The sequence below is a fragment of the Heterocephalus glaber genome, unplaced genomic scaffold, assembly GCF_053883595.1.
Source record: "Heterocephalus glaber isolate CG9 unplaced genomic scaffold, H.glaber_assembly_v1.0 deba00001447, whole genome shotgun sequence".
NCBI lineage: Eukaryota > Metazoa > Chordata > Mammalia > Rodentia > Bathyergidae > Heterocephalus > Heterocephalus glaber.
In genome coordinates, this window is record NW_028258299.1 from 9897405 (window position 1) to 9923507 (window position 26103).

The window sequence follows — 26103 nt, forward strand, 5'->3', positions numbered from 1 at the left end:
AGCAGGCAGAGCAGGTTTCCAGAGAGTTCGAGCTGGACAGGAGAGCACAGTCCAGGCAGGCTGTCAGGGTCAGGAATTCCAGCTGCTTCCCAGAGGGGCAATCTGGAGCACGGTGGGTCCTCACTGTCCAGCTCTGTACGTGCACACACAAGCAAGACTGAGAAGAGCGTGTGTCCACCAGGGCACAGCACTGGGGTGTCACCGTGGCTCTGGGGGAATCACTGGAGACCTGGAGTGCCTCAGAGGGTGAGAGAAAAGATTTCTGAGAGCACACGACCTGGGTCTCCACTCTGGTTCCATTTGTTAGCAATGTGGTCCAGCAAGTCACTGTCATCCTCTCTGTGCTTCCTGTTGCTCGTCTGTGAAATGGGGATACTCACAGAATCCAATGCGCATATTTGTTGTGCAGATTAAATCAAGGAGAAAAAGCAAAGCAGCCTCTTACTGCTATGGTGCTAGGGACTCAGCCAAGCACTTAGAGTTGTGAGGTGCAGGTCTGGCACTCACAACTGGGTTGTGGTGTTCTGCCACCGAACATAAATAATCTCACAAGTGGGGGCTATTTCATGCCTTTTTTTCTAAGCATGAGCAAAATCAGTGCCCACACACAAACCACAAAAACATCAAACATCTCCGTCTCCTCACTAATAGGAGTGATGGCTGCTTCTTATTACATCTTTGACCTCCTTCTGTTCTTCCATCATTCTAGATAAAACTCATGAAGATACCCAATCACAGAATTACCCCTGTCTCCTGACTGCATCTGATACTGAGCAAACTTCTGCTTCCTCAAACTGTCCCCAAAATCCGTGAGCTCAAGCTCACATCCTATCTTCCATCCTTCTAATTCCCTTGACTAAAATACCTCACGGTTTCCTATCATCTGTGTTTTTCCTCATTGCAAGATTCGGTAAACTCAATTCTGTTTAACTGCAGTTGTGTTCCGGGACTCTAGCTGGAGGGTAAGGATGAAAGTTAACAAATGGAAAGTGTGAGGAACAGCCCTTGGCATGGAGAAAGTACCATGCAAGGGATGCCAGATTACTGCTGGGTGGGCTACCCAGGCAGACCTAGGAATGGGGAGGTTGAAGAGGGAAAGTGACAGGGCTCAGAGCCAGGAGACTCCAATCTAAGCCCTTTATCTATCATTCAAAATAGAGGTTGAGTAACCTTTATCTAAAATCCTTAAAACTAGAATTGTCTCAGATTTCAAGCGTTTCGGATTTGGGAGCAATCTGAGTTTTGGATTTTCAGATTAGGGATGCTCACCCTGTAATAACTAACATTATTTTACCAGATACTTCAAAATTGCAGAAAGAGAGAAATGTGTGGCCTGGATGATGGCATCTACTTGCTGGGGTACCGAGGCCAAGTGGCTGAACCTCCATGAGCTTTAGTTTTTCTGTTTGTGTACAATAAGAAGAAGTAAAAATACCTCACCTGTTTGTGTGAGGTGCCAATAGGAACAAGGTGGTATGCTCTGTTGCTGTGCAAGTGTATTAAAATGCATCTTGAATGTCAAAGCCTGGGGTACAGTCAGAGCCTGCCTGGATATTTTAACTTCACCCTAAGTTGACAAGGGTGAGGGAGATAGGCTGACTGAAAGTAGGTTGAGGTTTTACCTTGGAGTTTCACACTCTGCGTCAACAGTGAAAAGGCACTGTCAACCTCCAGTTGTCTCGAATCTTCTTTCCAAGGAGACCCGGGGTAATGAAAGCTTTTGGCTGGACATGCCTTATTCATGTGGGCAAGGCACTTGTATGAGACTCAGTTGCTCTGAAATATCGAGAATAAATTTAATTCCTAACCCTGTACTTGTGGTAAGGAATGAAGAAGAATGTGTGTCGAAGCTGTTGTGAGCTATACAGACCCTCTGCCCACCTCCTGCAGAGTGGTCTCTCATTTGGGGACCAAGTGCTCTGTGAGGGCTGTGCTATTGGCCATTGCCAAGGTGCTTGTCTATGTGTTGCTTTGAATTACCCTCTGTAAGGCCAAATGCATGCTAGGTAAGGCACAGGCTGGGGACCCCTCCATTATACAGGTTTGTAGGAAAGAGAAGTTTATTTCTCTCTTACTCAATGCTCATTAAAGTAGTCAGGTTCGTGGGGTGGCTCTGCTCCACAAGGCATTACTAAGTGTCTTCCGAGTTGTTTCTGTGTTTTCCTATGGTGCTGTCTTCATCTCTGGTTTAGGCTAGGATACTGTAAATCTGACTCTGAGTCTGTAGGAAGGAACAAAAAGCAAGTCCTGGATAAGGGACTTTGGTTTTAAAGAGGTGACCTGGAGGTGTCACATTGCTTACCCTCAATCACATTCCCCACTGCAAGGAAGGTAAAGTATGTAGTTCTCTAGCTGGGTGACCAGGTATCCATCTTCATTTGGAGAGTTTTATGTATCCTAAGCTCTGGAGCAGAAGCAAGAAAGCATCCAGGAAATGAATACTGATTAGTTCTCCTACCAGGTTGCCAAGTCTGAGCTTAGCTCCCTACTGAGTAAAAATCTGGGTGAAAAGAGAGGTATTATTCAGATGTTTGAATTGCACAATGCAAAAAGCAAATATTTGGAACCATCTCAGCCAATCTTCAAGTTTTTTCTTTCCTTCTAGATCTTGGCACTGGATGGATGGAGCTTAGTCCAGGTGACTTACTATGTGAACACTCATGTACACCCACACACATGTAGGTAGGTAGCTGTACATATTGTACCTAAGTGCGCACACACACACACACACACACACTCACATTTAACATGTATAGATCCTAGCTATGTACCAAAGAAATGTCAAGACAAAATTCTCCCTCTTTTCAGCATGATGTTGTTGAAAAAAATAAAGTCTTAGGAGCCAGAGACTTGGGATGTATGACATTGGTACATATTGTAACTCTGGTAGGTGACCCAGTTTCTCTTGATTTCAGCTTCCACATTTGTCAAACAAGTATAATATTATCTGGTTTGACAGATTGTTTTGAAATTAAATAAAATGTCATTCTTATTTGCTTGAAATAATGTTTGTTTTGTTTTGTTTTGTTTTTTGGTTTTTGGTACCAGGGATTGAACTCAGGACCTTGCGCTTGTGAGGCAGGCACGGTGCCACTGAGCTAAATCCCTGGCAGCTTGAAATAATGTTTTAGGTTAATTGGTACATAATAAATATTAATTGTTATTTTCTTATTATTAGGAAACTGAAGACTGGAGCAAGGTAATAGCAAATTAGGAATCTTTCATACTTGGTGTTTTCAAGTATACTTATTTTATTTTTAAATATTTAAAAATATATTTAAGTAGGGCCGGGGATTTAACTCAGTGTTTCCGCTGCCTGCCACGCAAGCGCAAGGTCCCAAGTTTGATCCCCGGTACCATATATATATTTAAGTATAACTCACCTATAGAAATGTGCGCAAATAATGTTTGTATAGTTTACTGATTTTTCCAAATGACACTCTGTCCATGTTGTGAACATCGAGATCAAGAACAGGAGCATTAGCAGCAGCATAGAAGGCCCCTTATCCCCACTGTGGGAAATCTTACATTTAAACTAGTTTTGTTTTTGTTTATTTAACACATAGAATCACACACAGATGTTCTTATGTCTGGCTCTGTTTGAGAAATTTGTGATGCAGATTGTTCATACTTGTACCTTGATCACTCATTTCATTGTCACACAGTCAGTATTCCGGTGAATATCCTATGACTTATCCATTATGCTGTTGGTCAGCATCCTGTTGTTGCTGGGTTTTGACTATTCTTAAGAATGTTTCTGCCAACAACATTCTTGCATGCATCTTTAGGAATCCATTTCCACTGGACACATGCCTGTGAGTGGAATTTCTGAGTTTAGGATTTTCAAAATTTTGCAAAGTAGCTGAAATATGCTTATTTTAATTGGTTAGAACATGAGAGGCTTTGAGTATTCCATCCTTTCCCAGTCTTTCCCTCACTGGATCTGTGCTTCCTTAAACCCAAGAGTTTTACTCCTACTCTTTGAAACTAGTAGATCATGGGCAGCGAGTTATCTATTGCTATGTAATTAATTCCCTTCAAATACAGTGGCCTAAAAGAAAAATGCATATTTATTATTTCTCACCATTTCTGGGGGTCAGGGGTCTGGGGAATGACTTGGTTGGTGTTCCAAGCTCGAAGTCTGCAATGGCATTAACTCAGATGTTAGCCTGGGCTGTGGCCATCTGACAGGCTGGCTGGGGCTGAGGAATCCACCTCCTATGCCCAGGAAGTTGATGCTGGCTGTTGTCACAAGCCTCCATATTTCTCTGCATGAATCTATGCACTGGGCTGCTTGTGAATCCTTACAACATGAGACTAGCTCCCCCAAGACAAACAGTCCTAGAGCCCAAGGAAGACATTTCCTTGCACAACACAGACACATCATCCTTCTCTCATCATTTTATTGGTCACCTAAGTCATCCTTAGTTTGTTAAGGAACTACACAAGGGTATGGAGAGTAAGGATCACTAGAAGCTGTCCAGGATGTTGTTTCTGGACAGCAAATAGACTTTTTCTTTGATCATCTGAACTGTAAGTAATTAATTAACAGGAAACAAGTAAATTTTAATGGATGAGGGGAGAGAAAGAAGAAAGAATATAAAGAATAAGTCAAATCTAGGAAGAAAGGGAGACTTACATCAAGCAGCCAAAAGGTGAATGAATGTCTAGGTGGAGTCACTGAAAAGAATTAGGGAAGGACTGTAAATAAAGGTCAAAATTGCTTTTCTTTACCTACTGATTAGATTATGTTTTTTGCCCAAGAAGGATCAATCTGGCTTTATTTGGATGAAAAGAGTAGACTGAAATATTCTCAGACTTTCTCATAATCTATTTAACTTACCATGCATCCACCTCATATTTAACATCCAGCAAATGCCAAGTGGTACTCTAGAGGGTGATGGTGGAAGGACAGGCACAGAAATGAGCAAAATGCACAGATGCCGACATGGGAAAGGGGAAGTGGGAGCTGATACTTATGGTGCATCTACTGCATTCTAGTGCATTTATATTTATTGCCTAATTCCTATAGCTACTCTAGATGGGAGCAGTATGGTTCCTGCTTTGCAAATAACTAAATTGAGACTTGAGAGCTATCTGATGTAGAGTTGGAGATGTAAAGTGATAAAGGTGAAGCTGTACAAAGTAAAAAGTGACAGACAGCAGAGAAAAGAACATACCCAGTACAATGGCAGGTCTTTGCTTGGTAGGTAAGAAAGGGCTGCATAGGGGAGGAAGGGTTTCAGCTGGATCTTGGCAGATGAGTAGGAGATATGGGAAAAGGCCATGTTGGGAGCAATGAACATAAACAGAAGTGTGAAGATAAGAATGTTGGATATTAACAATAACATACACAGAGAAACTCATAAAAACAAGGACATATACTGTGGCTAGAGGAAAGTGCAGAAGGGAAAGAAGAGGCTGAGAGGGATGAAAACATAGAACTGGAGCACATGAATATCAGACAGATGCCACACTTAATAGTTCCTAATGCAACAAAGATTTTTAAGAAGGCCAGATTTCCATTTTTACAAAAGAACATGAGTTCCTTTCTGTCAGCTTAGATAATGTCTTCTTCAAGGGTTCTTAATGTTAAATTATACAAGCACTTTCACACATAGCAAAAGATGTAGATTGATAAATTTTATAAGATTACTTAAATTATTGAATAATTAATGACAAATATCATTGTTTTGGTTTGAATCTTATTGTTCTCCAAATGCTCCTGTGTTAGGGGCATGATCCCCAGCTGATAGGAGTTGAGGTCATTGGGGGGCCAGGAAAGGGCTCTTAGGTTTCAGGGGCTGACACTATGGGAGTGGCGGGAACCTCAGGAAGAGGGCCCTGATGAGGAAAGGGAGGTTCTTGGGGCATGCCCTTGAGGGGTCAGCAAGGCCCCATCCCTTCCTCTCTCTCTTTGCTGCCCTGCCTTGCTCTGTCATATGTTCCCTCCCATGGTATCCTACTTCTCCACAGGCCCAAAGCAAGGATACCGACTGGCCATGGACTGAACTCCTGAAACCATGAGCCCAAATAAGCCTTTCCTCCATATAAGTTGTTATGTCAGGTATTTTGTCATAGTGGTGAAAAAAACCCAATAAAGGTACTATAAGTCATGGAATATTGGGCAGTGAGAGTCTCAAAATGAGGGGGCAAAAGAGGGGTGAGATCTCAGTTTTAAACATGAGACAGATTAACACAAAAGACAGCAAGGTAACTTAATAGTTCTGTCTGCTGTCAGTTTGAGGTGAGCGTACTCCCAGCAAGCTGAAGGGCTGTTAGTTTCCAGAAAAATCAAGGGTCTTATAGCTTGGAGAGGCCTAAAGGATTATTTACTTAAGTTTTACAGTTCACTTCCAGGAAAACGGGGTCCAAGAAGTAGGAATGACTTTTTCTTCTGGAACCCAGCTCCCTCAGATGTATGTCAGACTTGCAAAAGGCACATAGTATACTACCTGACCCCAAGAAAGCTATAATATTGGAGAGCACTGTGAAGATCATTATGTGTGGGGCAGAGCTGTTATGAGGGGAATCGTGTCCTCTACACATTTTTCAATTGAAGTCGTAACTCTTAGCATCTCAAACACAACCTTATCTGGAAATATGACTGGTGCAGATGCAACCAGTTAAGATGAGATCACACTGGAGAAGGATGGGCCCCAAATCCAATGGACTGCTGTCCTTATTAAAAGGGAAAGTTCAGCAATGTGCAGGGAGAATACCACATCAACATGAAGGCAGAGATTTGAGTTATGCATCGCCAATCCACAGAATGCCAAAGATTTTCTGAAAACCACCAAAAACTAGGAAGGGGGTCTGGAATAGCTTCTCTCTCACAGCTTTCTGAAGGAATCAACCCTAACCTTGATCCACCTCTGGGACTACGAGACAATACCTTCCTATTATTTAGGCTGCTCCGTGTGTGGTACTTTGTTATGGCAACTCTAGGAAACTGATACAATGGCTGTAAGCAAGATTATAAAGGAGCCATAGGAAGTAGACAGTGTGGAAGAAGAAGCATACATTAATGAACTAATGAAGCTATGAATTAATCCATTTCAACAGTAAGTGTGTGTGAGAGACCTCACTTGGCCTTGGAGCATGTAGAATTAGAATCACACGCTCCTTGCTTGAAGTGTAATCTAAATAGGCACGTAACAAGAGTACATGTTAAACGAATGAGACAGACAGTGGCCTGGATGTAGAAAGTAATATCTGAGCCAGGCCTTGAAGGATGAGCGTGTTTGCTCGCTGGTTGATTGGTGGAGGTAATTATTTCTGCCACTTGAGAGTTTCCTATAATCTCTTACCTGGTCCACATACCTATCAAAGGGACAAAACTACAGCCTTGCTAAAGCTCCTCAATCTAGTAAGTCAAACAAACAGCCCCAACAGCCCAAGCTAATTTTCATTGTCCCCTGGCCTAGTTGGCCTCCCTTTGTAGGAAAAATAGCAACAGAGATGCTGACCTCAGGCTATTCAGGCCCAAGTCCCTCTGGAGCATCACATCCCTCTCGAGTAAGAACTAGTTTCAGAAACTCACCCTGGTGGGGGGTCTTCCTAGTCTAGCTGCCCAGACCTCTCTGTAATGATTGTGTTTTTCTATGTATTAAAAACAACACAAATAAGCTTTTCTTTCCCAATGTTGCATGCTTAAGAAGCCAAGCCTTCAGCAAGTCATTAATATTTTGATATTTTGAAGGGCTAGGCTTCCAGGTTCGGAAATAGGAGCCAGGCCTTCTGTCCTTGTTTGTGAGATCTTTTGGCTCTCCCACGTTAGGGCCCTCCAGGCTCTTAACTTACCTCCCAAAGGCCATTTCTCTGAGCAAAGCTCCTAAGGAACATTGCAAAGACTGGAACCAATTGCAGTTGGAGGTGCATCTGCCTTTAGGGGCTGATGTTAAAACTTCTGGGGAGAAGGGGTCTTTCCTGGCTCCTTTTACCTCCCCTCTGGTCTAACGCACTCTCTGAAATTCCATAGAGATGATGAACCTATTCTTTTAGGTTCATAAGGGAGAACACGGAACAAGATGGGCCAGAACACAAGCCAGTAGTTTGGAAAGCCTTTGGGCAGAGCGTGTGTCTTCATCAGCCCCAGGCCCCAGGGCTCCCTCAGGGCATTTCATCAGGCCCCATTGATTTAGGCTGTTACCTGTCTGGCCTCTCTAGACGCTTGTTTTGATAACCCTTGCTTGGCTCCTTTGTATATACAATTTGACCACCACTTGGGCGGAACTATTTCAGGATTTCTATCTCCAGTCCATCCCTTTCTCTTCAAGCTTCTGACTCTTCTAATTGCTTATTCCCCAGTGCCTCATCCTTAATCAGTTCATCATCATGCCTCACAAAACTATCTTTTCCAGGATTCCTTTATCTGGTCCACTAAATCAGAACCTGGAAAGCATCCTTGACCCCTCCCTTTCTAGCATATCCAATTAGCCATGAAGATCTATTAGTCCTTCCTAAAAGTCTCTTTTAACTGTTGCCTTTTCTCTTTTCTTGCCAGGATTACACTGATTTTCGACTGTATCATCTTTTACTTAAATTATTACAACAGCTTCCCAAAGGGTCTCTCTCCTATCAGTTCATTTCCATCCAATCCATTCTCTACTTAGTCAACATACTGTATTTTAAAATGTAAATCTTCAGTCCAAAAAAAACTGGAAATGGAAGGAAACTACTTCAACACAATGAAGGCTACATGTGAAAAACTTACAGCTAACAACCATACTCAGAAACTGAAAGCTTTTCCTCTAAGACAGGTAACAAGACAAGGATGCCTGATTTCACTGCTTCTATTCACTACAATAGTGAATTCCTGGCCAGGGCCATTAGGCAAGAAAAATAAAGTCATCAACCTAGGGAACTTTGAAGTAAAAATCCATATCTTTGCATGATATGATCTTATATCTAGAAAACTCAAGATCCCACAAAGGCTTTTAGAACTAATAAATGAATTAGCAAAGTTCCTAAACACAAAATCCACACACAAAAATCAATTGCATTTCTGTACATTAACAGTGAATGATCAAAAAAGAAAAGTAAGAAAGCAATTCCATTTCTAATAGCATCAAACAAGAATAAAACAGAAATAGAACTAACAAAGAAGATGAAATACTTGTCTACTGAAAAACTATAAAACATAGCTGAAAGAAATTTAAAAAGACACAAATAAATGGAGAAACATTCACTTTTGGTCACTGAAAAGACTTACTATTGTTAAGAGGCTAAAACTACTCAAGGCAATCTACAGATTTAATGTAATACTTATTAAAATCTCAATGACTTTTTGCAGAATTAAAAATTTTTTTCCTCTAAAAATCCACGCTGAAATTCATGTGGCATCTCAATGGACCTGACCAGCCCAAACAATCTTGAAAAGGAAGAACAAAGTCAGAAGAAATCTTAACTTTTTGAATTCAAAACTTACAGCAAAGTTAGAATAATCAAAACAGGCAATTACTGGAAAAAGACATAGACGTACAGAACAAAATAGAGAGTCTTTAAATAAATTTGCATATATGGCCAAGTGACTGATACATAGGGTAGTTAATTTCTATGTCAATTTGAAGGGATTAAGAAATGCCTAGTGGATTAGTGAGCACGGTTCTGAGTGTGTCTGCGGATGATTTTGCCACAAACTGAGGAGGAAAAACCTGTCCCAGATGTGAGTGGCACCAACCAGTAGGCCTGTAGCCTGGATGGAATTAAGAAGGAAATCTTTCTTTTTGCTTCCTGAAAGAGAGTCCAAGTCTTCACCGTTGTATTTGGACATTGGTCTCCAGTTCCTTCAGGTTTCCAGGGAAGACTTTTCAGTCTTCCAATTCACACTCTTAGGCATTCTGACACCTACTGGAGATTGAAATTTAAAATCCAGAGGGCAAGAATTCTGGGCCCTAGTCCTGGTACTGTTTATTTGAACTTCCACAAATAAAACTTTCTTTCTGAATTTCAGTTTCTTCATTAGTAAATGAGGAATGCAGTACTTTGCTTTCTATCTTATTAGGTGTTTTAAAAGTCAAATCAGCCCATGAAGAGTAGAGTGGACGAACAAAGCATATTCACACAATGGGTATTATATAGCAGTATGAATGGCAAATGACAACTGTATGCAGTGACGTGGATAAATCACACAAACATCATGTTGACAAAAGAATCCAGGTATAAAAGAATGTAACACTGCATGATTATGCATACAGAAAGTACAGAAGTGGACACAACTGGTCTAAACTGCAAGAAGCCTGGATTCTGGCTTAGCAGGTGAGCAGTATCTGGACAGAGACATAATCGAGCTCCTGGGGCTTTAGTAGCATTCTACTTGCTCATTTGAGTATTCATTATTAAGAGTTGTTCAGCTAATGAAAATTCAACAAGCCATACCTTTCTGATATGCACACATTTCTGTATGTATCATATACTTCAATATAAAATATAAATTCCATTTTACAGAAGAGGAAAGAGAAATCACCACGGAAAATGGGAAATGTGCTTAAGGTCATTTGGATCAAAGGCAAAATATGACTTCTCAAATTCAGGCTTTAAGGTAACTCAACATAAAACAAACACTAGAGAAAAGGAAGTCTTAAAAATCTGAACAGTGTTAACTCTGGGGCTTGGACACATTTCTTACCCATTTTGTGGATTCAATTTCCTCACCTTTCACATCCAGATACTAATACCTAATTTCTGTAAATCACAGATGGTGAAGTCTAAACTCTGTGACATGGAGTTCTCCCTCTCCAGGACTCCACAGGTATACACAGGAGAGCCAGAAGGTGAGTGGCAGAGGGAAGAGGTGAAACCCACTCAGGAAATGGAAGGAAATGAAAATAAAAGAGAGAGGGGAAGTAAAAACTGAAGGTAAACTACTTGTAAGAAATGGGTGGGTGAGAAAGATTTGGGAAACCACTGATAGGAAAAGAATGATAAACATGTGTATCATGCAAATTACCTTTAAAGACAGTTTTCCGCTGTTCACAAAGGCAGCATGGTACATTGGAGGGAGTATTGAGTCTTAGTGCAAATTTCACAACTTTATATCCATGGCATATGTCATGTAAATGTTCGCAGTCTTTGGTTCTCTATTAGACGGCAATATTAATACCTACCTGACTCTTTGGAAAGAATGTCATGAAAACATAAAGATGTTTATAATAAATAGCAATGATGATAGTGATACAAGCATTACTGTTGGGAAGTTTAAAAAGTAAGATATATTGGGCTTTTTAGGAATTGAGGAATTCATGGAAAATTTTAAAAGTCCATATTTCTCAGCCTTTTAAATTGGTCTTTACCCTAAAATCCTGAAAGAGAATGGCTTCCCTGAAGTATATGTACAGCTTCCTTGGACTCTACAAGGTTAGAAGCCTCCCATCTCTCATGATTGAACACTTCCAAGACATTGGATCATTTCCTGAACTTCATTTATTTAATAACTAATCTTTTATTGCCTTCCCTCTTTTAAAGTCAGCCAGTCTCGTTCCCACCTACATCCCCTTTCAAGGTCTCACCTCTTTAATCACTTGGATAATACTCAGACACACTACAAACCATTTAGATGGAGAGCTGATAAGTGAAGGTCATTTTTTCTATCATCTACTTCTCAGATGACTTTCAATAATCTCAGCAAATCACTCATGTCACTCTCCCGGGCCACCTCATTAATATTCCCAGGCAACAGGTTTCTTTTGGCTCTTTGTCTGGGAAAGACTGCTTTCCGTGGCCCTAGGACTCCAGGAGAATGAGTCTGTACTTGGAATTCCCACAAAGCCCTCAACTGCAAGATTCACATTTCCCAAGTTGCTGATAAAGCTGCTGTCTCTGACCCATGATTCCGCGGCACACACCGAATCTGAATCACTGTAGTTAATCCTCACAAAACCTACCTAGGCATGTTGGTGTGTCCATTTAAGGATGGGCACACCTAGATCCAGGAGAGTGCTATAGCATGGTTGTCTGAGCAATCCCGCAAACCTACTGAATATGAATCTCTGGGGAGAAATCCCAGGTTTGACACCCCTAAACCCCCTCGTGGTTCCAATGCAAGCTCATGCTTGAGAAGCACCTTGCCAAGTTCACAGGGCTGATTAAGTGGCAAAATGAGGCTTGGAAACCAGCCTGGCTGACTCCTAAGCCAGGGTCATAGGACATTAGAATGATATGAGAGGGCTCCCAGAAATCTGAAGGTTCGAAGTAAAATTACCTCGTATAATAAAGATGTCTGTTGTTTCTTACAGTAAGATATATGGAGACAGCTTAGCTCCAGGATTGGTTTAATTAAGTAAGTCAGTGGCTTTTTGCCTACAGCTCAGCAGCATCTCTTGGCTTTCTCTCCATGGTCAGAAGAGGACTGTAGCAATTCCAGGTTTCACATTTAGTTTTTTCAGTGTCTGGGATCTGGGGAAAGAGCAGGAGAAAAGCTGTATCCTCTTCCATGTTTCTGTGGTGAGGACTCTGGTTTTTCCCCAAAGAGCTGTTTCCCTCAATAGAAATTCCCAGGGCTTCCTCACATGTTCATTCTCAACACAGTGGGTGGACCCGCTAGTCAGAGTAATGGGTCCGAGTCATGAATCGGTGAAAGCCTCATAAGAGCCAGTATTCAGATTTCACAGAAAAGGACACTGAAGCTGGGAGGCATTGAGTGCTGGCCCGAGTCTGCCCATAAGTGACAGAGTCAGGTCAAGTCTGTGCCCTTAGTATTACACCATCACTCACTGGGGCCAAAGGAGGGTGCATGTAGTAATAGCCAGGGCAGCGTGACTCAGGGAGCACTTGCCTTCCACCCTGAGAGGCATCACTTCACTTGTTTACTTCTTCACTGCATCGTTGGCATCTCAGTTAGTCTTTCAGCCAACATTCTGCTCATCAGGAGATACGGAGACAGCTGTCTAAACATTCATAAATCGCCTGACCAGAACTTAGAGAAAATGTGAAATAGGAAAAAGCCAAACCTTGAGGGCGGAGTCTATGGATTTGCATCAGAGAGGTGACACTGTCCATTCTGAAGTGAGGAACAGGTTAAAAACCATACCTTTCAAGTGGAATTTGAATTTTACTTATTAGAAGGAAAACTTGAATTACCACATTGTAGAACTGAGAGGCATCTTTAGCTGGAGTTTGTCTGGTCTCTTATTTCACAAACACATCAATTGTCAGTGATTCTGCAAGACTAATAGGGCTAAAGAGTGGCAGAAAGGAGACTCAAATGCAAATCCTTGGATTCCTACGTTAGGGAATATCAGAAATTTTTATTTCTAGAGCTTGTTGTGCATGAAGTGCCAAGTAATTTGCTCTCACAAAGCAAAAGGTATATGATCTCATAAGGCCCTGAACACATTGCAGGGTTGCAGAAAAAGAGGGGCAAGTCACTGAAGACTGTGATTTTTCCTGAACCTACCCATGGGAAACAGTAATTTTCAAAGTTGTATCAAGGTAACAACCAATCCGGTGTCTGAGTCAGAGGTGAGCTATACATTCCAGGAACTGGAGGGCATCATGCAGATTCTGTCATCTTTTCAATAAAGCAAAGAAGAGAGCTGGGCTCAGACCCAGCTAATATATACTACGCAGAACACAGCAGAAAAACATAGGTTTAAAATAGCTGGGGCAAAGAAAAAGTGTGTAGTCTGCTAGAATGGTATATAATGTACGACAGGAGATGGATGCCTACCAGGTGGGCAGCAGATGGAGGGACAGTAACCAACAACATCACTGGTGCCTCCCCACCACCCCTCCACCAGAAGAAAGTATTCCTGGGGAAGGGATAGATGGTACTTGGTGCAGGCATAAGGAAAGTTTAGAATTGAGATCCTACACTGTCTGGTGCCTGGGTTTCTTCCCCTGTGTACTGAGGAATGCTGTGAGGATCAACCGAACCAGGGCTATAAAGCACATAGCACAGTTCTGGGCTCACAGTGGATGTTTCACTCATGACCATGCCTCCACCCCTTTAGTCTTCCTCTGTTTGGTATAACTTGTGGTCTCTGTGCCCCCTCTCCAGGTGCCATTTGGATCTCAGAACCTGTATCTTTTCATGTGGAAAAGATACCTCTGTGAAGCAGAGGTCTTGCTGCAGACAGAGGTCAGGGTATTGAAGGCAGTGTGGGTGTTTGGACTCTCCATTCGATGCCTGCTCCTTGGCTTCAGTGTGGTGTGCCTGGGATGCTGGTTGCCATGACCACCTAATTATTTCCTCTAGGTCTGACCACCACAGAGAATTGAAATGCTTGCCAAACTCCCAGCCAAACAAGCAGCAGATGTTCGATTTGAAAAAACACATCTTTCCTGAACAATAATGTTTGGTTTCCCTTCAATCACACTAAGCCACCCACAGAAATGGGGGCAGGGAGAGGCAGGTGTGGGTAGCAAGGAAGAAACACAGAAGCAGTGGCGACATGATGGGGACCAAGCGATGGACTCTGTCTTCCCCTGGGTGGCCCTTTCAGGAGATGCTTCTTGCTGACATGACATACTGGTTCATTTTGAGTGTCACTCCATATGTTCAATGGCCTTGGGAGAAGCTCTGTTACCTAATAGCAGAGAGGGCAAAAAGTGCAGCTTTTAGAATCAAGTGTGGGAGTCAATACCACTTTTCCCTCTGACTAGCTTGGTGACGTTGGCCAAGTTCACTTCTCTGAGGTTTAGTTTCCTCATATAAAACGAAGATGACAATACCTTCCTCGAAGAGTGGTGGAATTGAAGCAAAAAGCATGGAGATTTAACACAGTGCTCAGGAACCTAGTAATTCCATGATAGAGGTCAGCTATAAATCTGTTTTAAAATCCAAGCATAGTCTAATAGATCCACTCTTCCACAAGGTACTGTATCAGTGACTAATTTTGAGAAGTACAGAATCCCATCCAAACAAAAGCCATCTTAAAATTACTTAGTATAATGTCATTATTTTATTGCAGAGGAAATTAAGATCCAGAGAGGTTGAGGCACAGCTGGTTAACAGCTAATTAATAGCTGGGCTAGTCTTAGAATTCTAGAGTCCTAAATCTAAGCCAGTGCTCTTTCTTTCCAGCAACCAACAATGCATAAGAAAGAGAAAGAAGGAAGGAAATTAGAATTTATTTAGCATCTATGTTGACAGGTATTATTCATGAATCATTTCATTTAATACTCATGGACAACAGAATATAAGACATTATCATCCTCATTTAACAAATGAAGGTACTAGAACATAAACTCTAAAGAACCAGGAGAATGCCTTTCTTATTCCTTTGTCTTTAGGAGGCAGAACAGTGTCTGGAACTCAGTAGGTGCCCAATAAATATTTGTGAATGCACAGGGTGAAATATTCTGACAAAATCAGATCACTAATGAAGGATAGAACTAGGACTTGAAATGCAATCTGTCTCCAAAGCCCATACATTTTTTGAGCTGGCCCTTGTATTTTTTAAGACAACAGACAAATCTGTTTACTTCCAGAATACTCTGTCTTCGTATTTTGGTAGTGGAAAGTATTTGGTGGTTGAAAACATCAGAAAAGAACTAGAACTAGTTATAAGACTGAGGGGAATCATTACAGAAATAAGGGATGTCTCGTGGAACCTAATCACAGAGATCCAGTGAACCTGCCCATGGCCTGGAGCTAGGATCTCAATCCCATTTGGAAACCAGTTTCTCCCTAGTGTCTCCCTGCTCTTCTGTGTCTTTCCCCACCCCTGTTCCCTTTCTCTCTGAAAAACAGTCTCCATCGGTATCTGCAATTCTGTGTAAGAAATTCAACTGCCAGGAAAGAAATCGACTCTCAAGCCCAATTAAAGTATCTTGCAGAACAGATGTGATTGGCCTCATTCTGGTTTGACTCCAGGGCTGTAACCATTCACTCTGGCCAGGGAAAGATCAGAGAATATGAACTTGGCTTCTTGGGATTGCTCCCTATACATCATGTGGGTGACAGAGTGGGAAAGTTCTGAGAATACAGGGGCTGAAAAATAACCCCTAAGGCATCCAATGCCTCTTCCTGAGTCATGAAGCACTGGTTTCAGGTGTCACCAAGCCAAGGGGCATCCTTGCCCTTACTGCAGTTTGGTCTTTCATTCATTTGATGTTGGACAGACTCTGTTCTAGTTTAGACAAAGCCAGATAAATCGGTGGCCTTGGAGGCCTAAAATCTTACTTCTTCAGTTATGTCAGGTCTCCTGTATCTTCTAATAAACTACCCCTTTGCCCAGTCTTATTTGAGATGGGTGTTTGTTCTCGCCAATCCACAGAATTCTGACAAGTAAGTCAGTATGCTCAGGGAGTGGGACATTACCTCCATTAGCTCCTCAGTGCTACAACTGACAGATCCCCAATATAAACTGGCTGGCTCATGACAGACTAGGGAGGACTGTGGAGCAGGATATTAGCAATCCTTGGTAGGGAGCAGAACATGAATTGATTAAAGCATTACTGGCCATCTACTAGAATTCAGAACATTGTCCACAAAGCAGTAACTTTAGGTGACCTGGCAGAAAAATCTTAAAATAGTGTTGCACTTGGCTATTTCTTCAGGTAAGAAGTAGATTTGGGCCAATGTGATACCAAATACAGAATAGCTGGACTGGTTTACAGCCTTGTTAAAAGATTTCATTTCTTTCTACCTATAGTTAGTTAGAAGATTTGAACCTGATGAATCAGGTGATCAAAGGCCTTAAGCACACAGCCTTGCCAGTGTGGAGGCACTGCCTGTAACCACAGCACTCTGAGAGGCTGAGGCAGAGGGATTGCAAGTTGGAGCTAGCCCTGGTGACTTAGTGACTAGCACACCAAGCAGGATCTTGTGGGTTCAAAAGGATCAGGGGAACTTGATGCTCTGCTTGCTTCTGAGTGATTCTGCTACGGGGTCCCTGTCTGAGAGATTCAGAAGCACACAGGAGGGGAATAAGGACGTGTGGCAAGGAGCTGCATGGTTGGAAAGATGAGCTTTGCCTCACTGCTCCAGACTGTTGCTCAAATTCAGGGGCAGAAGCTAATAAGCTAAGAGTTAGGAGACAGAGTTGCCAAGGGTGACATTAAAAGCTGTTGTTGCCAGGTATGCTGGTGCATGCCTGAGATCTCAGCACTTGGGTGACTGAAGCAGGAAGATTGGCACAAGTCCTAGGCCAGCCTGAACGACATAGCAAGACCCTGTCTCAAAAACAAAACGAAACAAAAATTTAAAAAAACCAAACAAACAAAAAAATAAAAACTTGTTACAAAAGAAGGGTCCAAACTAAAAAAAAAAATTTTTTTGGCACAATTGCTGTTGTTGGCTACTAGTAATCTAAGTCTTCTCACGGTCTTTCCCGCCACCTCACACCATCAATAGATCCAGACAATCAAAGACTAAGAGTTTACTTGGAGAAATGCTCAAGCCTGCCTCTTCAACCCTTGAAACAACAGGAATGATCTGGGTGGCACATCCCCTGGAGTGGAGTTCCGGATTCTGGAGTCCTCCTGGAGGGTGGGGCCCAGGCAGCCGGATGATTGGCTGGGAGCACAGATGTCCTGGGGTGCTCATTCCCTCCACGCTTTCCGCAGGGTCTCCCCACCCTCACTTCCCTGATCCTGGCCCAGTGAGCACTGGGGAGCTGGGTGCGTCACTTAGCACTTAGGCTCCACTACCTCCAGATGCCACTGCCAGCTGTGTGCGAGAGGAGGGATTGGCCTTTACCAGAAAACTGAGTTTGCAAATCGCTGGATTTGGATATGGATTTGTCAGCTAAACAGTTTTTAGTTTTCTCCTACCGGGAAAGGGAGACGTTGGATAAAATGAGGTTTATCTAATAATAATAGCAGAAACCTATTGAATCCTTATTCTGTGTCAGGATTGGCCTGAAGGTTTGTCCTAGTCAGCCTCGGAGGTGGCTACTATTATTACCAGCATTTAATGTAGATATTAAAGTGCCTTGCTTAAAGCTGAACTAAGATTTGAATCCATGCCTTGAGCTTGTAACCATTATATTGTATTTCTTTGTAGGTGACTTACATGCTGGAGTTTGCCTTGTTTCTTTCTTCTATCATTACATCTTCCCAACAGCTTTTTGTTATAATGTTTTTGAGGTGCCACTGGCATGCAACAACTAGGAAATAATGGTGAGTTTTGATATATATTTCTTTTTTTGTACCAGGGATCAAACTCGGGACCTTGTGCTTGACATATATTTCTACCCGTGGAAAAAAATCACTATAATTCAGACAAGGAATCACCATTCAAATTTTCCTTATATCTCTGTAATCCACTCCTTTTCCAGTTTCACCTCCATTCTAGGGAAATAATCCTAATTAGGGAACTAATTCCCCATTAGGGAACTAATCTCCTTTCTATGGCTATAGACCAACTTGCATTGTTAAGAATTTTATGTAGTTGGAATCATATCATTTGTACTTTTTATTGTCTGCCTTCTTCCACACCATTATTTTGAGATGCATCCATCGTGAGTGGATCAGTATTTTATTACTTATAAATATATTTATTTTATTTATTTCTGCGTAGCAGAATACATACCTATGTAGCAGTATACAAGCATAGCTGCTGTGCATACCCATGTCCATGTGTTCAGGTAGGCATGTTAATTTAAATAAATCTCCAGCAATGCAATGGCTGGTTGTATGGTAGGTTTATGTTTAGCGTTTTAGGAACCTGCCTAATATTTTTTCAAAGTGGTTGCTCTGTTTTACATTCTCACAGGCAATGTCTGAGAGTTCCAGTTGCTCCATGTCTTGCTGATGCTTGCTAGGACCATTTTTTTTTTAGTGTCAGCCTTTCTAGTCTGCATGTGAAGGTATTTCATTGTGATTTTAACTGTTTTTTTCCTAGCAAACAGCAAAGCCAAGCGTTTTATGTGCTTACTTGCCATCTACATTTCTTTTTTGTTGAAATGCGTGTTTGAACATTTTCTCTTTTATTTTTACCGAGTTATTTCATTATGTTATTATTATTGGCCTTAGTTCTTCCCTCTGGAGTGGCTTCCTTTTCTTGGGGAGGACATTCTACACACTGGGACACAGAAGAGGGATGCACACGTGATTTAGTGAAAAGGGCACAGGTTTGGAAATGGGCAGGTATGTTTGGACCTAAGTTCTATATCTGCTGCATAAAAAACTATGTCACCTTGGGGAACTTGGTAAATAACCCTGAACCTCAGTTCATTTGTCTAGGCCTGGTGAACTCATTTCCTAGTGTATCTATGAGAAGTAAACAAAACACTCTTATTATATGAGTGGCACCAGATGATAGCAGCCCTTGGTAAGTCAATGTCCTGAAAGGAGTTTACTTATGAGAACTTTGATTATAATTATTATTAGACTTCCATCAATTGCAGGCAGTCATGTTAAATAACATCTGGAATTGCACCTTGGTTGTGGTTTACTGTTTTCCCTCTTCCTTTCTCTACATGCATATGCAGCTTGCATAAGAGTTCTATCCTCCACAAACACACTTGATACACTCCAGTGTGACATACTCCACGCCTCAGTTCTCCTCGCCTCTCACCACAGTTCAGAAACCCTGGATTTCACTGGCTTCTCTTCCTGGCTCTCTTGTGTGTACACTGTCCTCATTCTTTTCTAAGTTCCTCCTTGTTTATATCTTGCTCAGATAGACAAAACACTAGCGGCTTCTGTGAGCAGTATTTTTTGCGGCAGTGGTAGAGAAATCCCCATGTCCCTGTCCCTGGGGACTAAAGGTACAGATGGCTATCAGCAGCTAATAAGAAGAATTGTTTTCCTCTATAATGCAAGGAGCATAGTGGTGGTTGCTGTCTGGGTCTCTATCTTGCACTCTGAGAGTCACTACGGGGTGGAGCTGCCCTTGTGGTGTTCTTGGTGGAATTGTGGGGGTGGGAGAGCAGGGCCGGAGCTATTGCTCTGGCTTTCTGACAAGAAAAGAGCAGCTTCCAGACAGAGTTCAACCTGAAAAAGGCTCCCCCGCTGCGCAGGAATTATTCACTCTAGGACATGCTTCCTGTACATCAAATATTCCTGCTGTCTGCAGAAGCTTGGATTTAACAGCTTAACTATTTCATGCCCAGTCCAAATGAGCTACAAAAGCTTCCACCACAGTGTGGTGCCCAGCACAGGTGCTTCTCATGGCATATTTATCCAGATCCCGTTCCTAAGCAGGCACAGAGGCTGTGTCTCCAAGTTGTCTAGTAGTAGATGTTACTGAAGTTCTGTGAGTGTCCTCATTCCCATCTTTCCAGGGCTGCTGTTCCTTCATGCCTCTAGTTCAGTTCATGCTCTTCCCTCGGTCCTACCCACCTGAGAAAACCCAACAGCTGGCTCTATAGAAGATGCCAAGAGGCCCATGGATTGTCACAGACTCCTTAAAAGGGGTGTGTTGTCCTCCCAGGGTTTTAGGGCTTAGATCCTTCCTGAAGAGCTTAGTATTCTCTCCCCTGAGGGGGTATGACACTATCTTATTGTAAAGCCCAGTGAGATATCTGGGACCAGAAGTAGAAGCCTTCTAGTCCTTTTCATGGAGAAATTCATAACAAGGGCATGTGGAAGGAGAAGTTGCATTAAACCCAAATCCTGCAGGATGGCCACAGAAAGACTGGCTTAGACTCAAATGCTAATAGCCCGCTGATGAGCATGGACAGCATGATTACACAGAGCGGCAAAGCCAAGTTGTCCACTCTCTCCCCAGCTGGCAAGAGCACCCTTCCCAGAACGGCCCCTCCTACCTCCCATCCTCTCTGCACTTAAAGAACTTCCGGGAATCACCCTTCCTGCCCCAAGCCTCTGGGCAAGTGCAGACAAATGAGTGGATTGAGAAATCACCCTTCAGAGATCCCTCAGTGCCTTCCCTTAAGATGGAATAATGAGAAAACGAAGCAACACACTAGATCAATTATTGTGCAGAGTCAAGTGCCCTCACTAGAAAGAATACCAGATAAGACTTTAAGGCACCTCCAGAAAGTGAGTGAGGAAGGAGGCTTGTGGAGAGCTACCATGAGCCACCCTCCTGGCCCCGCCCTGTGACAGATGGGTTTGCCTCCCCTGCCTTCTCCACTCCTCACAATAAGGGTTATAATGCTGAGGTTATGAGCAAGAGGACAGTATCATGGAGTCTTAAGACTCTGTCTTAGGTCTCACAGTGATTAGCAACAGACCTGCACTTAGCCACAAGTCCACCAGATTTCCAGTCCACGGAGTCTCACCGCACTCTTTCTACCTTTTCCCATGGTCCATGGTTCTCACTCTCCTCACCCCGTGCAGCAGGCCCCTGGTCTCTGGCCTTGCCGTGTGTAGACCTGAGGCTGAGCCGAGTCCACAGCTGAGCTTGCTTCCTCTCTTCTGCAGTTTTCTCAGACGCATTCATGAGGGCACCATGGCCAGGTACAGTCTTCTCTCATTCGCTCTGCATTCTTATGTGGGCTGCTGGGGGCTGCAGGCCTTAGTGGAGGGCAACACCCGGATCCTGTGGGGAGTGGGGTTAGAGTTCCTAACTCACATCTGACATTGTTATCCCAGCCTTATCTAGTCCCTGGTTGTGTTGCTGCCACTGTCGCATGTGTGTGTTTGTCTTCTGGTTGGTCTGAGGGTAGTTCTGGGCTCAAAGCTCATTCGGTAAACAGAGAGACCCAACCTTTCCCCAGCGCAGGTTAGTGGTTCCACCCTCTTCTTTATGAACTCATTTTCCAGAATCCTCTTTTGACCATTGTTTGGACACTAAGGATACCAAAAAGAATGAGGCTTGGTCTTAGCCTCCTCATAATTCACTACAGGGTGAGATAGGTATTATCATTCAGTGTTCAGCTCAAGAAGTGGACGTCATTCCATGTGTTTCAAGCAGGCAGGATTTTAATCGAGGGATTAGGTACTTATGAAATCATCCCAAGGGCTGGAGGAGTTGATTGTAGGCTCCAGGGATGACTTCCAGAGGGAGGAATTACCTCTGTTCCATCAAAGAGGCAGCCAGTCAGAAAGCCCAAAACTAGGTTATTACTGAGTTCTAGTTTCCAGAATCTGTAACATACCATACACTTGCAATCTAAGAATCAGAAATCCAGCACTGGGAAGCTGTTATCACTGCTGTTCAAACTGACTCCTGCCAATCATAAAACTATTGGCTGGTTACTGGTTTATGGTGCAGAGAAATGTCACGTCTCACAACTGTACTTGCCAATAGGAAATATCTCAACATCAAGAAGCTCTCCCTTGAGTTTCACATTCTGTACTTGAACAAATATTGGTGGGGCTTAATTTGCACCCAGAAATTTTCCTGCAGGAACTATGGGAAATGGGCTTGTCGTATAGAAAATGAAAGTGAATATTGGGAGTAGCCTTCGGTGCCTGCCCCAAACTCATGGGTTTATGCGTGCACTAAAGTGTTAGAAGCAGCAGACAACACAAGGTATGGAGGGCTCACGAAGAAGAGAGCGATCCGTTCTACCTGGATATGAAGGACAGTGCAGAGAAGGCATTCCTGCCAGGTCTTGAAGAATATCCCCTAGAAGTCTGGAATCAGTTTGCACTTGCTTTGTGTGGAGTGGAAGAGAGAAAGAGGAATACAGAGAGCGATGAGCTTTTGGAGTGGACAGTGTTGGAATAAAGCAGAGCTCATTGTATATTAGGCTCGAGAGCTGAGACTTTCTCTTGTGTGATAGGAGGGGCTTTGGATGAGGCTAAGCAGAGGTGTGACAAGGTGGGATAGGTTTGGGAAGTGCTGTGGTGTGGGTGTGATTTGAGTGTGTCCCCAAATTTCGTGTGCTGGAAGCCTGGTCCTCAGCACAGCAGTGCTGTGATGAAGGTACCCTTTGAGAGCCAGGGTCTGCTGAAAGTGATTAAAATGTTGGGGATCGGCTGTTGGAAGGATTACTGTAGTTCTTGTGGGACCCTGGTTAGTCATGCTGTTAATGAAAGTGAGCCTGGACCCTTGGTACCTCAGGCTTCCTGCCTTACCACGTGATCTGTCTCTGTCCATGTGCTGCTGTCATGCAGTCACCACCATGTTGTGATGTGGCCCTAAATCCTCACCAGAGCACAGCAGAGGCCAGTGCCACACTCTTGAATCTCCAGAACAGTGAACTAAACAAAACTCTTTTCATTATAAAGTTCCCAGCCTCAGATATTTTGTTACAGTGACAGAAAATAGACTGATACAGAGTGGTCACTGTGGATCTTATCTGGAGATGCCCTGGGAGGGGAGGAAATTGAAATAAAGAGCTGTTGGGAAAGTATGGAAGTGTGGCAGATAAAGACATAGTTAGAACCTCAGCTGGGCCTGTGGATATCAAGACTGAAAGCATAGGGCTTGTATTAGATCAGGAAGTTGAATCAATACAACTCAACTGGGATAAAGTAACTGGGGACAATTACTGCACCCATATTATGTGCCATCCCCAATGTTATATACTTTTCACATAGGAGCTCATGCAGTCTTTACACAACTCTAACTAGGTTTTATTATCAGTCCTTATCTACAGAGGAGAAAACCGAAGCACAGCTAGCAAATGTCAGAGACAGGAATTGAAACTCGGGAATGCAGCTTTTAGGAAACAGATGCTCAATTGATTTGCTGTCAAGTTCCTGTTTTTAGTGAGAAAATTTTCTTTATTATGCCTTATAAATCTTCCTTCCACCTATGAATTCTGCTTTTCACCAGAGCCAGGATTTTTTTAACCTAGAAGTTCATGTGTGAATTTCCAGAAGTCCTGTGAACCCTGAAATTGTAAGCAAGTTTGTATGCTTTTTGAACATTGGTGTATTGTTTTTCCGGGAAGTGGTAGCAAAGCTTCTCCACAGATTCCCAAGTGGGTCTTTGATCTAAAATTACACTCAAGAACATTGCTCTAGAGCAGTGCTTCTCAAAGTGCACTCCCTAAACGAGAAGAATCAGCAGCTCCTGGTACTTGTTAGGAATGCATATTCCCAGGCCTGGTGCCCAAAACTGTGTTGAAGTCCTCTGGTGGCATGAACTATTTCCCTAGAGCAACAGTGAGCACAATTGATGTGGCACTGGGATCTGTGGCTTGGCCTGGCTGAGGCCTTCACAGGGGAGCTGACAGAAGGGAGGAGAGAGTGAATTCTTAGAAGCTTGAGGCCTTTGGAAGGAAACTCTGAGTTCATAAGCTTTGAACTGAGCTCAGGTTTGGGACAAGGCATTACCTGATGTGTCCCACAGAACACAAAACTGGCATTTGTGGGAAACGCTGGGCCCTGGACTTGCAGCTTCAAAGTTGCAATCTATAGACCGGTGCACTCACAGCGCCCCTCAGAGCCCAGCCTCCCTCCTCCACAGACAGCTTCCTCCAGTGCTGGAGCTCAGAGATCTTCTTTCAGCCAAGCTACACAGACCTCTCATGAGGTTTCAGGGAGGATAACTTGCTGGGCTTCCAGGGCAGTTTGAGATCCACCGACATCCTAACCAGCCCCAGCGAGGCACCAGGGCCCCGGGCCCGTAGCTTTCCAGTTCACCCCAGGTTTCTCCACACCTTCTTGCAGACACACACAGGTCCAGAGCCCATCTGCAGGGGCTGGTGATGAGAGCGGTGAAGTCTTCTGTGGCCCCTGCCTGCCCCACCCCCAACATGACCAGAAGCCCATGCCTGGCCTCCCCCTTTCTGCAGAGTCACCCAGCTGGAAAGCACTAAGGGTAGAGAGAGAACCTATGCCTGCTGGTTGGCTTGGAAAGGTTCTGGGAATTCATTATGATGTAAACAACTATTCCAGTTATTCCTGTGACTCAGCCCCTGCAGTCGGGATCTTCCTGTGTCCACAACGGTAGGAGCTGCTGACACAAGGACCGAAGAGAACACCTTGTCAGCTGCCTTAGTTACTTTTCTCTCACTGCTGAGACAAAATACCCGACACCCAAAGTTCAAGGCGGAAAGGTTTATTTAGCTCATAGTTTGTAGAGGTTTCTGTCCATAGTCAGCTGGCTCCAAGGCAGGGTGGCATCACACAGAAGAAACAGTTCATTTGCAGCCAGAAGACACCAAAAAGCCACAAGAGACCTTAACAGTCTTTCTGCCCCTTTTATCTTATCCAGACCACTTAGGGCGGGTAGCACTCACACCTGTAATCCCACTGCCACTGAACCTAGCATTGCACCTTGAATCAATTCCAGTGTCAGACACTCAAGATCCAGCCACCTCTGAAAGAGCCCCACCTGTGACCGCAGGAGGCTCTGGGGGAACATCTAGACACAGCCATAACATCAGCCCTCCTGGGCTCCCAGCTCCCTTCCCCACCTCTGCTTCTTCCCCAGAGGTCTGGAAGGGTTTTGTTTCACATCCAAACAAGCAGCCAGCCTCTGCCCACTGCAGGTTCTCATCCTAGCATCTGCCATTCTTTGGTAGGCTTGGGAGGAAGACAGTGAGAAGCACTCACTGGATCATACCCAGGGCACACTTACGCACAACCTATGGTGTCTCTGGCTGAATGCAAATGGTTCAGATCCAGAAAGAAGAGGCCTGAATCTGTGACACTGTTTGGCACCTGGTGAGGAAAAATGCACAAACAGATGTTTAGGAAGTCATGGAAAAGCCTCTCCAGCAGAACAGCAGCGCCCAGAGAATGTGCAGCAGCAAGAGGCAAGCCCTCCTGGGTGCCTGGCTGCCCTCTAGCAAGCTAGAAAGTAATCTAGGAGAGCTGGAGAGAGAAGAAAATGCTCAGAACCAACGTGGTACAAGAGAGGATTTTCTGGAAGAAGAGGAGGAAGATTAAGGCAAAAGGGTGGAAGGACTAAAGTTTGCAAGTTTTATAGTTTTGCCCAATGGATCTTTGGAAAACTTGAACCTGTTACACAGTATCCACTAGGCAGGATGACTAGTGAACCACTTGAACGTTCCTTCTGCCTAGTGGAAAGAGGAGAAAAGAAAGATAGAATTCATAGGCTGGAAATTAAAGTATAGAATTAACATGGGCAACTACCATATTTCAAGCCTTGACGTGTACAGCATGTGTCTCGTTGAATACCAAAAGCGCATAGCCACAGTAGGTACAGTGGGTGTCGAGGCACAGAAGGGCTAAGCAGCCTGCCTGAGGGTGGCTAAACTGAGATTAGAGCCTGTGTTCTTGCCATTTCCAAGCTGACTATGCATATAGGTACAAAGGGTGAAGAGATGCTCATATTCCGTTTTACAGATGGGCAAACAGAGACATGGAAAAGTTCAGTAACTTCTC

At 43.4% G+C, this 26103-nt stretch overlaps 1 protein-coding gene across 2 annotated transcripts in view; it reads left to right on the plus strand.

Moving 5' to 3' along the window:
* Positions 1 to 16: 16 nt before the first annotated feature.
* Positions 17 to 26103, plus strand: part of LOC147827400 (uncharacterized) — a 36354-nt gene continuing 10267 nt past the window's right edge. For both annotated transcript variants that reach the window (XM_087214479.1, XM_087214478.1), the window contains exons 1-4: positions 17 to 10260; positions 10450 to 10543; positions 10700 to 10775; positions 17951 to 18066. In XM_087214479.1, coding sequence (XP_087070605.1) covers positions 10184 to 10260; positions 10450 to 10543; positions 10700 to 10775; positions 17951 to 18057 — 354 coding nt within the window. In that variant the 5' untranslated portion in view covers positions 17 to 10183 and the 3' untranslated portion in view covers positions 18058 to 18066. The remainder of the gene's footprint in view (positions 10261 to 10449; positions 10544 to 10699; positions 10776 to 17950; positions 18067 to 26103) is intronic.